Source organism: Drosophila sechellia, chromosome 3L (genome assembly GCF_004382195.2).
Source record: "Drosophila sechellia strain sech25 chromosome 3L, ASM438219v1, whole genome shotgun sequence".
NCBI classification, from domain to species: domain Eukaryota; kingdom Metazoa; phylum Arthropoda; class Insecta; order Diptera; family Drosophilidae; genus Drosophila; species Drosophila sechellia.
Window position 1 is genome coordinate 4,817,178 of NC_045951.1, and position 13,814 is coordinate 4,830,991.

General features: G+C 46.1%; 1 protein-coding gene across 1 annotated transcript; it reads right to left on the reverse strand.

Moving 5' to 3' along the window:
- Positions 1–4,079: 4,079 nt before the first annotated feature.
- LOC6610834 (paternally-expressed gene 3 protein) lies at positions 4,080–7,384 on the reverse strand. The gene is made up of 2 exons (XM_032719169.1): positions 7,207–7,384; positions 4,080–7,130 (listed from the first exon to the last, which is right to left on the reverse strand). Exons 1-2 carry the CDS (start codon positions 7,207–7,209, stop codon positions 4,230–4,232), a joined length of 2,904 nt encoding a protein of 967 aa, XP_032575060.1. The 5' UTR covers positions 7,210–7,384; the 3' UTR covers positions 4,080–4,229.
- Between the last annotated feature and the right edge of the window lie 6,430 nt (positions 7,385–13,814).

The window sequence follows — 13,814 nt, forward strand, 5'->3', positions numbered from 1 at the left end:
CTCCTTATTCTTCGAGTGTTATCTAAGTTTGTTTGAATAAACTTAAGCGAATGTTTTGTAAGAAGATTTCCTTTATTGCCAGAGAGTGACTTGGCTTTGGTTGACAACCATATATGGCTAACTAGCTGGATGACAGAGGGGCAGGGGGCAATAAGCCGGGAACTGCAGTTCGCTAGAATTTCCCCCATTGAAGACTTCTCAAGTTCGCTTTGCATTTCGTCTGTGTCGAATATCTATCTGTTTGGGTTGAGTGCTTTTTCGCCTTGCGATTGCCCCAATATCGATTCAGTTCAATTCGTTTCGGTGCTCTTTAATTCCACCTTAAGCCAATTTAACAACAACGGCACTTGACCCGCCCCCGTCAGTGTATCATAATAAAAGCTATAATTTCAGCAATCTAGAAATACCGGACACAAGCAAACAATGGCTTAGTGTGACTCGGTTCGATTTTGAAATAATACTTAATGACCGTAAAATTATACGGTACAGCCAAGTGTCCTTTGGATGTGGATCCTTCTGCTTTTGTCGGCCCACAATCGAAGCTTATGACCGTAGAGACTAGCTGCCATAATCGTTCTGCGGTTTGATGTTTGCCTTCCAAAAGATGATTGCGAATAATAATACGGTGCGTTTCATTGGAGTATAACAATTGGGGGCTGTGCATTTACTTAAATGCTAAGCTAAAGCAATTTTCTAAGCCCTAAACCCTTATTGGAATACCAAATTGTATAGGAATAAAACACTTTAAATTTATTTGTTCAATCAGCCATTCTCATAAAGCTCACATATTTTTCCTGTGTGACAGAATAAACTGCAATCTTGTAACCGAAAAGCAATTATTTTGATTAGCTTTAGCCAAAATCCTAACAATAAACCGTGAAAGTGTAGCAAGCCTTTTCCCTTATTATTTATGCACAACGCTACATCAATTCATTAAGGCTGTACAAATAATTTTCAATTTGCCCAAGCTTCGAGCAGAGCTCTTGAGTCGCAACATAAGCTCACCCGGAGTGATTGAATATTCCACACCAATTTTATATCAATTCCATCTTATTTTGTTGACCCCAAGCAGTTGGCCCCTGTCCATCCATCATTTTCACCGGCCATCCATGGGAAACTTGAAGTATGTGGCCAGTATGTGATATGTGTCTATAATATATCATTGTCTCAACCTTTGTCGGCGGTGTCGATGTTTTCGTGGGCGTGTGGAGAACTTTCAACACGGAACAGACTCTTAAAATGGCCATAAAGCAAATTGTGAAAAATTATTGTGTGTATAAAATTTAATGACATGTCAAAAAGGATATCCGGCATACACTGCTCCGTTTCTTTCACTCCTTCCACGTTCATGTTGTTGCTGCTTGTGGCTGGCTGCTTGTGTTGCCGTGTTGACGAGCTGGACAAATGGCCAAGGTCCTGTGGCCATCAGATCCTCGTGGGCGGACGTGTAATGTCCTGTAAGTCCTGACAATTTTAGTCTAGTTGCTGGCGTATTTGTATTTACTTCTTTGTGTCCGAGGCCAACACATAATCAAGCGCAACTTTATTATTTAGTCCAACAACTACGGTCTGTCTCGGGGTTATTTTTATGCCCAGCTCAGACGGGCTCCACATATACATATACATAGTATAGCCGTATATAGCTATCTGTCTGTTGTGCGGTCTTTATGCCCGTCATCATTATGTTCTTGCTTTGGCTCCGCCACATCCTATTTGCCAGTTGCCATGTTCCATTCTCCATGCTCCATGCTCCAAGTTCCATGTTCCGGGCTGCACATTTTATAGTTTTCAAAAGTCACAAAAATGTCAATTGCTTGTCTTGCCTTTCCCTCCTTGGCCACCGAAATGGCATTGAATAAATTATATTGTGGTCATAAAGTTGCTGCACCATGTTTACCACACAGATAGATATGGCCATGTCAATGTTCATGTCCACGTCCCTGCACCGGAAAAAAAGGGACTCCATTGAATGCAAGGATTATTCATTACCAATTTCCTCCTAATAATATTCCATAAGTTTTATAGTAGTAGTATATATTCCGAAACGGAAAATCAAACTTGTTAGTACTATAAAACCAGATTTAAGTTCTCTGTGTAGCTGATGTCATTATCTTGGTATCTTGAAATTTTATCCGCGGCTTTAGAATCGTTATATTTGCATGTCGCTGAAAGGGGGAGCCGAGCTAATCAGCGACAGGAATTGATTTTGGAACTCGACAGTTGCTGGATCAACAAATTACACCCACTTCAATAATGAGAGGCCATTAAGTGATAAATTATGTGACCGGGGACTTTTTGAATTTTAATCAAGCTAAAATTTGAGGCAGTTGCCATCGGGTCAGGGTCGAAAGCCATAATTTCACTTTCATTACTGTCGCTGCTCCTTGGAATGTCCTGTTAATGTGCCATGCTCGAGTGGAGCATAAATCTATTTATGCGGTCCTCCACAATTTTCGCTCCGGCTTGAACCCTTGGTAATTGAAAATATTTGAAATAATTCATAAAATTTTTATGTGATTTCTCCCCCGAAAAGCGAAACTATATCGGCGGAGTGGGGCTTGTCTCGACTTATCAGATCGTATAATTTAGCGCAGATAATTGTTTTAATGATGTCATAATTTCGCCTTGATGGCGTGCTAACAAAATGGCTTCAACTGATTTATGCTCCACTCCGGTTCGAATGCCCATTCTCCATACGTTAGCCTGGGGGCTTGTGCACTTGTAGATACCGCAGATAGTGCCATACGTAACCAGTTTGCCGCTCAACAAAAGAGTAAATAACGGCATTGCATGATTTATGTGGAAATACGAAACGCAACTAAACGAAATGCAGTTGCTGAAAAATGTCTCAGTTCTCATTCAAATATATCAAAGAAATTTTAGGATTTTTATATTTTAAATATATAGGTTAATTAATATATTTGTTTGTTTTTATAGGACTAACTTTTGGAAAATCGAAATCGATTTTAAAAATTTTAAAAGAAATCTTTGCTGTGTAGTATCCACACCTGCCTGAGGGCCATGTGAGCCGGGCCACCTGAGTGCCCGAATCGCTGACTGACTGTCCCTGCTCCACATCTGACCGGGCGAGATTGTGTGGGCGCTAACCACTTGAAAACGTTAAATAAGTTGTCTAACCACACATTAAACCCATTTGGCACTGCGCTGGCCGCCAGTCTGGCACCTTGGACTGTGCCAGCAGGTCCTGCCAGCTCCACCCATCGTCCCACCCCGGGATCCCCGTTTTGGAACCGCCCACTCAAGTCCCTGGCTGCCATAAATCATAGGGCGACCCACGTATGTGACTACTTGGGCTAGGGGATCGATAAATTATTATTAGTTGGTCTGTCCAACGGTCCCAGCCCCGATTACTTCCCCTTTTGGCCAACCTTCTGGTAGGAGGCGCGTGCAAAGGAAGTTGTTAGATCCCAGAAAGGAGCGCTGACCGAAATCCTTGGCTCGCTGCGGTTCAAATGCCTTTTAACTTAACAACTTTTTTTCCTGCTGCTGCCAACACCAAACAAGGACCCATACCCACACACACCATCGCAAATCAATGGGTGACTTTGTTCCTGGCGGGTGGCCACACTGAGAGAAGGTATTCCCAAATTGTTCCTAACACGACTTGTGGACATGTGCATTTTACCAAAGCCAGCTGAAATTTCTCTCAGCGCAGGGATAATGGGGCTGAGAAGGGCATGGCAGGCCAGGGCAAACCCTTAACGTTGTGTGTAAAGTGGACTTGACATGAGATTAACATCTTCAAAAGCATAGCTTAAAGTATTTGTTAGAGTTCGCCGAAGTTGCGCCTGGATGCGAGGAAGGTGCCAGGGCCCGGGACAAAATACAGGATCCCGGTTCGAGTCCTGACCAACCCGCTGACCCTTCGCCGTCGCCCTTGCCCACCTCGTTTTTGGATAATTGCGTTCTTGTGCGCTGAGCCATGAGCTTAACTGTTGCTGTCATAACTAAGCGAAAAGGTACACAATTTATGGAATCGAGTCCAAGTCCCATTCCCAACAGGTGCGTGGCCCTTGGGGTGAGCTCACCAGAGTTGGATATTCACATATACAGGTGGGTTATGGTATAACAATTTTCGTTGGATTTATTCGTTGATTTCAATCGTTAAATAATAGCAAAACTTACGGCCTAGTAGTGGTTGGTGGGTGTGAGAGAATCAAGTCGCGAACGAGCAGTTCAGGTACAGGTGTATTAGCAGTCATCCGGACTTACAGGGCACGGCGGTGACGCAGCTTCAGGCGGCGCACGGTCTTGTACCGGTAGCCCTCGTCGCCAAGGATGGCGGAATCCTGGGACACTTCCTCGACGGGCGCATCAGCCACCACCGTCTCCTCAGCGGGGGGCAGGTAGTCGCTGGCAATCTCGGATACATCGCGGCGTTGGCGGTACTTCAGGCGTCGCACGGTCTTGTACTGGTAACCATCGGCAGCCAAAACAGCAGAATCCTGAGAAGCTTCCTCAACTGGAGCCTCCTCCAAAGGAGCCTCGGTGACAACTTCCTCGGAAGGGGGCAAGTATTCGTTGGCGATCTCGGAAACATCCCGACGCTGGCGATACTTGAGGCGACGCACGGTCTTGTACTGGTAACCATCGGCGGCAAGGACAGCGGAGTCCTGGCTGGCTTCCTCAACAGGAACCTCCTCAACTGGGGCATCAGCAACAACCTCCTCAGTGGGTGGCAGGTACTCGTTGGCGATCTCAGAAACATCACGACGCTGGCGGTACTTCAGGCGACGCACAGTTTTGTACTGGTATCCATCGGCGGCAAGGACAGCGGAGTCCTGGCTGGCTTCCTCAATAGGAACCTCCTCAACTGGGGCTTCAGCAAAAACCTCCTCAGTGGGTGGCAGGTACTCGTTGGCGATCTCAGAAACATCACGACGCTGGCGGTACTTCAGGCGACGCACAGTTTTGTACTGGTATCCATCGGCGGCAAGGACAGCGGAGTCCTGGCTGGCTTCCTCAATAGGGACCTCCTCAACTGGGGCATCAGCAACAACCTCCTCAGTGGGTGGCAGGTACTCGTTGGCGATCTCAGAAACATCACGACGCTGGCGGTACTTCAGGCGACGCACAGTTTTGTACTGGTATCCATCGGCGGCAAGGACAGCGGAGTCCTGGCTGGCATCCTCAACAGGAGCTTCCTCAACTGGGGCATCAGCAACAACCTCCTCAGTGGGTGGCAAGTATTCGTTGGCGATCTCAGAAACATCACGACGCTGACGGTACTTCAGGCGACGGACAGTCTTGTACTGGTATCCATCGCCGGCAAGGACAGCGGAGTCCTGGCTAGCTTCCTCAACTGGAACCTCCTCAACTGGGGCATCAGCAACAACCTCCTCAGTGGGTGGCAGGTATTCGTTGGCGATCTCAGAAACATCACGACGCTGGCGGTACTTCAGGCGACGGACAGTCTTGTACTGGTATCCATCGGAGGCAAGGACGGCGGAGTCCTGGCTGGCTTCCTCAACAGGAGCTTCTTCAATGGGGGCTTCGGTGGCGGCATCCTCAGTGGGTGGCAAGTATTCGTTGGCGATCTCAGAAACATCACGACGCTGGCGGTACTTCAGGCGACGGACAGTCTTGTACTGGTATCCATCGGCGGCAAGGACAGCGGAGTCCTGGCTAGCTTCCTCAACTGGAACCTCCTCAACTGGGGCATCAGCAACAACCTCCTCAGTGGGTGGCAGGTATTCGTTGGCGATCTCAGAAACATCACGACGCTGGCGGTACTTCAGGCGACGGACAGTCTTGTACTGGTATCCATCGGAGGCAAGGACGGCGGAGTCCTGGCTGGCTTCCTCAACAGGAGCTTCTTCAATGGGGGCTTCGGTGGCGGCATCCTCAGTGGGTGGCAAGTATTCGTTGGCGATCTCAGAAACATCACGACGCTGGCGGTACTTCAGGCGACGGACAGTCTTGTACTGGTATCCATCGGCGGCAAGGACAGCGGAGTCCTGGCTGGGTTCCTCAACAGGAGCTTCCTCAATGGGGGCTTCGGTGGCGGCATCCTCAGTGGGTGGCAAGTATTCGTTGGCGATCTCAGAAACATCACGACGCTGACGGTACTTCAGGCGACGGACAGTCTTGTACTGGTATCCATCGGCGGCAAGGACGGCGGAGTCCTGGCTGGCTTCCTCAACTGGAACCTCCTCAACTGGAGCATCAGGAACAACCTCCTCAGTGGGTGGCAGGTATTCGTTGTCGATCTCAGAAACATCACGACGCTGGCGGTACTTCAGGCGACGGACAGTCTTGTACTGGTATCCATCGGCGGCAAGGACGGCGGAGTCCTGGCTGGCTTCCTCAACAGGAGCTTCCTCAATGGGGGCTTCGGTGGCGGCATCCTCAGTGGGTGGCAAGTATTCGTTGGCGATCTCAGAAACATCACGACGCTGGCGGTACTTCAGGCGACGGACAGTCTTGTACTGGTATCCATCGGCGGCAAGGACAGCGGAGTCCTGGCTGGGTTCCTCAACAGGAGCTTCCTCAATGGGGGCTTCGGTGGCGGCATCCTCAGTGGGTGGCAAGTATTCGTTGGCGATCTCAGAAACATCACGACGCTGACGGTACTTCAGGCGACGGACAGTCTTGTACTGGTATCCATCGGCGGCAAGGACGGCGGAGTCCTGGCTGGCTTCCTCAACTGGAACCTCCTCAACTGGGGCATCAGCAACAACCTCCTCAGTGGGTGGCAGGTATTCGTTGGCGATCTCAGAAACATCACGACGCTGACGGTACTTCAGGCGACGGACAGTCTTGTACTGGTATCCATCGGCGGCAAGGACGGCGGAGTCCTGGCTAGCTTCCTCAACTGGAACCTCCTCAACTGGGGCATCAGCAACAACCTCCTCAGTGGGTGGCAGGTATTCGTTGGCGATTTCGGAAACATCACGTCGTTGCCGGAGCTTCAATCGGCGCACGGTCTTGTAGCGGTATCCATCATCTCCCAGGGCGGCGGGGTCTTGGGCCAGCTCGGCTCCAACTTCCTCCGCCGGCGGGATGTACTCGTTCACGATCTCAGAGACGTCACGACGGTGCCTGGCTTGTTCGACAGGAATCACTGCAGCCGTCGCGGCGGCAATAAAGATGCATGCTAAGAAAAGTTTCTGCAATGTGAGTGAATATAAAGTGTTAGATTAGATAATCCTGTAGGGAAGGTATCCTTGCTGCTGGAATATTCACCATCTTGCTATAGATCTCCAAGCTAATTGCTTTGACGATGGAATCTATGGGTCGAATGATTAATCGTCGCAATTTGTCCGCATATTTATACGCTCCAATGTTTGCCAGCTTCCATTCAAACAATGATCGGCGCTCTGTTTGCCGGCAAACAGCGGCGGAAACCAAAACCGAAATCGAAACCGACTCCGAATCGGTAACAAAGCAATGAATTTGGCCAAAGACCCAACATGTGCCACTCGAGCCCTCAAGTGCCCCCGTCACCGTCTCCCAGCTTCGTCTTCACGTGGAGATTAAGCCCAGCTGGGAGCCGATTTGGTTCCAGAGCACAGTGGGTAAAATAAACAAAGGTGTGAGGAAAACAACTTTCCAATTAGACACATTTTAAATATTAAATATTATAGATGATTTGTATATCTATTTCATGTAGGCGTGTATGAAATGGTATCATCCCAAACTTACTTTCTTGGAAACATTGAATATGAAGGGATTTAGTCATAACAGAAAGGTAAGAAAAATGTATTTTATACCACAACCTACATGAATAACATGTATCCCATAGTACATAGGAGTTGCCCAAAGATTGCCCAGTGCGGAACTAAATGCTCTGCGTTTCGCTTTCGTTTGTCGTTCGCCACTTGGATCGAATTCGATGGCTATTGCTATGGCTTAAGATACAGCTTCACGGTCAAGAGCGAGCATCGGTGCTCTTAACAAGATCTAATGCAAAATCCCAATGGTTTTCCATGGTGTTCACTTTAATGGCAGCGTACGGCCATTTATTAATAGTTTTGAACGTTAATTTCTCAAGTGGCTATCGGTAATTTGCGTACTACTCGGTTTTGGAGTTCAACGAACCGTTCAAGATTGATGGTTGGCAAAAGGTCGCACGGGCAGCACGACGTATTTGTTTAATGGGTTTCGCTGATAAGTTTTCGAATTGGTTTTAATTTGTTCCGTTTTGTGATTCATATAGGATTTAAATGTATTTTAATTGGACTGCGGATTGTGGGAAGTTGCATTGTCAACGGCTTATCGGAGGTCTGCATTTTTATGAGTTTTATAAATTAAATCACATGTAAATTACGAATTATTTTATTAGGTTGGAGTAAGATGTAGCATATATAAATTTTCTTTCGCAATACTAATAGTTATAGCTTTTTGGCTAATTGTCCAATGGTCAAATTTCATGGCCCGCATAGCTGTTATAATAAACTGTGTATCCTGCGACCCGCATCACGTTAACTGCTCCTTGCGACCAGGATATCAAAGATTTCGCCGAAAATATGCTGCACGCGAAAAGAACGAAGACGAGAAAACAGCGGAGCAGCTTACAAGTTGGGAGCATGTTATGCGCTGCCGAAAAACTTTGGCTATGAAATTCATAAACTTGGCAAAACAAGCTTGCTGGCGGCAGGAAAAGGACGAGCAGGAGGTACCAGGCAGAGGACTTCGAGTTGGCTGGGGAAACTTTTGCACAAATCATGCATATGATGTTCGGGCACTTTCACTTTGGTGCTCCCGAGGGTCTAACGAATATTTCCTCCTCGTTCCGGACCGCCCCACACCGCGGCCTTGGACTAATTAAGGAGACAAAACTGCGTAAGTTTTTCGGTTTTTCAAGAGTCATCGTGATCGTCATATAGCCATCTTGAGTTTGTGCCCCGAAATGTGTGTCAAGTGGCAGCGAGTGCAAAACAAAGCAAATGGGGTGTGCAATCTGCTGTAAACAACCATAAATTTTGCCTGCCTTGGGTTTCTGACTTCGTCTGGAGTTGCTAGGGGAACTATCGCCCTCATAAAGGGGCCAAAAAAATGAATGAAACACTCCCGAACCCGGACAACGGCGTCCTTATCGCAATCACTCACATCGCCACTTGTGAAATCGTGGCAGACCACCGAGATGAGGATGCAAGTACAGTCAAGCTGCGCTAAGTTGATCTTCCCCAACGTTTAATCAAAGTAAGTTACGAAAATTTAGATACAAAAATATCTACTAGATAGATTAAAATTATTTCCTTAAAAAATTGTATCACATTGCCAAAGAAATATTTCTACTGCCCGCCCTTACAAACTATATCTCAATTTTAAAATGTGGCAGATGGTGGTTTGAGTTAAGGGAGCTAAACTGTGTATCTTTTGGCGGTTTGGTTTCGAACCAACAGTATGAAGTGAAGCATGAACATCCTATGACACATTATAATATGTATAAACGATGTTTTATGACAATCAATTTGTTTCAATCCAATAGACACACCCGCCGCATGTGCCAGAGTTTGTGTTGTGCTCTCATTTATGTGATTATTTGATTTGTGTGTTGGACGTTGATATTCGCACACAAAACAGATTCGCAACCAGAATCAGAGCCTGGAGCTCTGGCATAACGAATTTTATGAACTAGAAAGTATCATTAATTTAATACACATTCGCATACGCAAACAAGCCGATGATACGGATGGGCATTCGACGGTTTTTGGGTATGGGAATGGAAGCAGCAACGGGATCCGTTGGCCCTTAGTTATGCTCTTCTGATCATTGTAATGTAAATACGGCCTGAACTCCGGCCGCGTGCAATCATAAATAAACATTCGACACAAACACAATAAATGTCAAAAAGTTTCGCATTATCCGCTCGCCAGTTAATGTCCTTGTCGCCGCTGTTGTCATCGTCGTCATCGCGTCGTTGTCCTTGTCGTTCTCGTCTTGAAAGCGAACACAGCGCTTTATTATTTTAATGATTTCGCAGTGCCGGTTCCACTGTCCGTGCCTTCGTCCTGTCAGCGCTCCGGCATGTCCTGGAAGTCCTCCTCTCCTGTCCTGCCCCGTCCTGTGCTCTCCAGTCCCGTGGCATTGTGTTTACATTTGTAATTCAATTCGCGACCGCTCCTCCAGCCCAAAATGCTCCCAGCTCATATCTCCATCTCCATCTCGGCGTCCGCTTGTTATTATTTTACATGTCGTTCGCTGGCTCACTATAATTTATTAGCAATTTGCATAATTTTCTTTTATAAGGCATTGCCTCTGTTTTCCGCTGCTTTATGCTTTTTGCTTTTAGTGCTGACACCGCGACATCAACTCTTTTCGGCCCAATGTTATGCTAATGGCCCCGCCGTAATACCCATGGGTTCTCCACCCCACTTTACGGTTATGCACGATCGTTATCAATGGGCATTTTGTTGGTCCGATTATTGCCTGAATAATATGCCCACCTCTCGAAATTTGCATTCACATCTGCTCTGAACTCTGCTCAAGGCAAGGTCTCAGATCAATGGGTTAGTTGGTTAAAGACAGCTGCCGTTTATGGTTCTCATACAGGGTCAGGGTATTCTCAGAGATCGGCAAGGAAAAAGTTACCTTATTACCTAAATTTAATCAATGTTTAATGATGTTTGGTAATGTTATAGAAGTGAATACTAGTTATGTATAATTGATTATATCTTTAACCAGCTAATTTCCTTCACTGTTCTAATGAAAACTGGATCCTTTGAGGAAACAGCAACACAATGCAAGCCGTGAACAAAAGTATCTTTATTTCTTGTTTCTCACTGCTGCAGCAATTGCTTTTATTTTTCCCGTTGTTTTGCTCAGCTAAACTTTGGCAGCATAAACAATTAAAAATTAATTTTAAAACTTTTGGCCAAAGATAAACGGAGGATGACGGTGAGCGAAAGGAATCGAGGAATCAGCAGTTAGCTCATTAAACCCGCCACATGGTCTTGGTCTTGTGGTTCTGTTTTCGGGCCAACTCTCTCGTCGGAAAGCGTCTGCAGCATTATGCAATCCCTGGTGGCTGGGGATGCCTTGAAGTGGACCTTAAATGGGGCCGAAGGGAAAACTAAGCGAAACTATTTAAAATACCATTTGCTGTGGAATCAATTGAAAACGGATCAGTTTTGTAATTAGGCGGCTCGGAGCTCACAAACACGCCCACCAACTATATAGACTCGAGCCAAGGTTATTTCATAAACACGCTCAAGTGATTCGGCAAACTTCCTAGGGGGGAGCGGGGGATGAAGGGATGAAGGGGTGGCAGGCGCAGGACTTTGACCAAGCCCAATTTGATCCACAGATCCACTGTGTTTGTCCGCCTGGCTGTCTGTTTGCCCTGGCGGCAAAGGTCTCCGGGTCCACTGTTTGACTTGAAGGTATTAGAAACTAATTTGTACAGCAGCCGCAAAAGCAGGAGTAGCAGGAACAGCACTGGCAGATCCTTGGCCAAAGCTAACCAGGATACAAACAACAATTGTTTGCCTGTCCATCCATCTATCCCGGGCTTTGCTCCTCTAGTTCAGCCATCCACTTTGGTCTCGCTGTTTTCGGGCTTTCCGAAGACAATGAGTAAAAAATCCAAAGGCAAAGGCAAGCCAAATCCCCAACAATGGCAGTGGTAGCAGTACTAGCAGCCACAACAACAAGAGAATGGCTAAATCATATGGCCCGGCTAAAAAGGACCTCTGACAGAAAGGGACTCGTCTCGCTTTTAAGTCGCCTGCGGCTTAAATTTTCTTAAATGTTACATTGTCTCTGGCAACGACAGAGGAGCAACTCCATCCCGAAAATGCCAGTCTTTAGTCTTTTTACGGTTTAACTAAACAATCTGCTCACAAGTAAATATTTTCGGGCATATGCAAAACTTTACCATGAACCGACACCGAAACTGAGTCCTTTGGCTAAGTACATTTATCTTTAAGACTAAAAACCATAACAATTTAGTGTCGGAAATTTTGAGCTACGCATTGCAGAATTTATTCGCAGACGACACACATGGACAAGGGTAAAAAAACACCCACATGGACGTGGACATAGTTGGGCTTCCTGGTTTATCCGGCAGAAATTCGCACAAATATTTACCCGGGTCGAAAATTTTATCGGAGAGCGCTGAAAATGCTTAGCTAAGCGAATTGTTATTCCGCTACCCTTAAAGTTGCTCGTCCGATAATTTAATTTCAAAACTAAATTTCGGCTTCTTTCCTCATCAAAAAAGAGGAACACACAGCACATGTACATGCAAATTTTTAACCCAATTTCAAGGTTTTGGCTTAATGAATTTGACATGCTACCAAAATGGGATTTAGACCTTATTTGAATATGTCAGTCCAAAAAGTCTGATATTGCTTTCCTTACTCTATTACAACTTTGATATTTTCACTTTTGTTACTATCAATATTTATTGTATTATAATTTATAAGGTCAGCTGCGCTGCAAAGGCTATCAGGTATCCATATCTTTCTATCTTTGACACCGATGCTGTTTCCACTTGAATTCACTTTTTTTCCTCCCGCAGACGCCACTCGATCGAAATTGATGCGACATTTCGAGGATAAATCAGGAATGACTTGGCTGTATGTGTAGTGAATTTGCATTGATGATTGTTGACATTTAAAACAAATATGAATATACAGTCGGCAGATTTCAGTAGCCAATCAATTTTTTAGCAATGCGAAATAAGAGATGGAAAAATAAGTTGCAAATTGTTATGATTAATGCGAGTGTGAGCTGGGGCGACTTTTCATTATGAGCATTAAATTTTTGCACATTCTATAATTTAATTGAATTTCGCTATATTTTTTTATCGCACTTTTGCAAAGCTAATTTATGATTGCTCAATGCGGCATGTAATTGCATACAAAAGCCTTTAATGACGTCCCGTTCGCAGTATCTCTCTATCTGTATCTGCATCCGTATAAAGCGATTGTATTTCAGTCAGTTTTTTCATTCTACCCACTTTGACATTCCATAATTATATTCGTTATTAATGATAACATAAAGCATGAGAAGAAATATTAGCAATAAAAATTGATTAAAGTTTAAGCGAACACAGATAATTAACCAACCATAAATATAGCCGTGATTTAAGCTGGCTTGCAATTCCCTCTCATATGCCGCAAAACGATTGACTTCCGAGCTTGATCATCCCACCGGTGCGTGTCCTTCTTCATCTTGGAACCCATTAGCGACCGGGAATTAAGTGCTCATCAGACGTCTGTCCGGTCTTTGGTCTCCAGACCACCTTTAGCTTTGCCAACGCCATCGCCACCGATTCCCAACCCAAACGCATAGCGCAGTCCCATTCCCATTCCCGTTCCCATTCGCAGCCACGCATAATAGAGTTCACACAAATTAGTCAAACGCAGGGCAAACTTGGTCGTAAACAGAGCTGCAAATGCGTCGCAACATGCACAGTTCCGCCGGTGAAAGGACGATCCCAGACATCCTCGGATCCTTGGCACCAGGAGGCGGAGGAGCAGCAGTCGCAGGAGCTGCCACAGGACCAACGGACCACTGGCAATTGTAACTCCCAGTTTGGTCGCACGATTAATCGTCGTTGCAAATTGTTGGCACGTTTTCAATTGACAACAGAGTGCGTTGCCTGCACGGCAGCGTCAACCCCTAATTTGCACTATGACCCCCGACCAACCCCACCCCATTCTCCATCCATTTTCACCCATTTCCACCCCACCCCCCGTAGGTTGCGTGTAAATCACACGGTGTTTGCTCTTGCTCCTGTTGCATCTTTTACGTGCGTCAGGACGAATTTTGCTGCCAGATATCCTTATCCTTCGCCACCCACCTCACGCCCCCTGCCACCGCCTTCCTGCGCCCCCACCCAC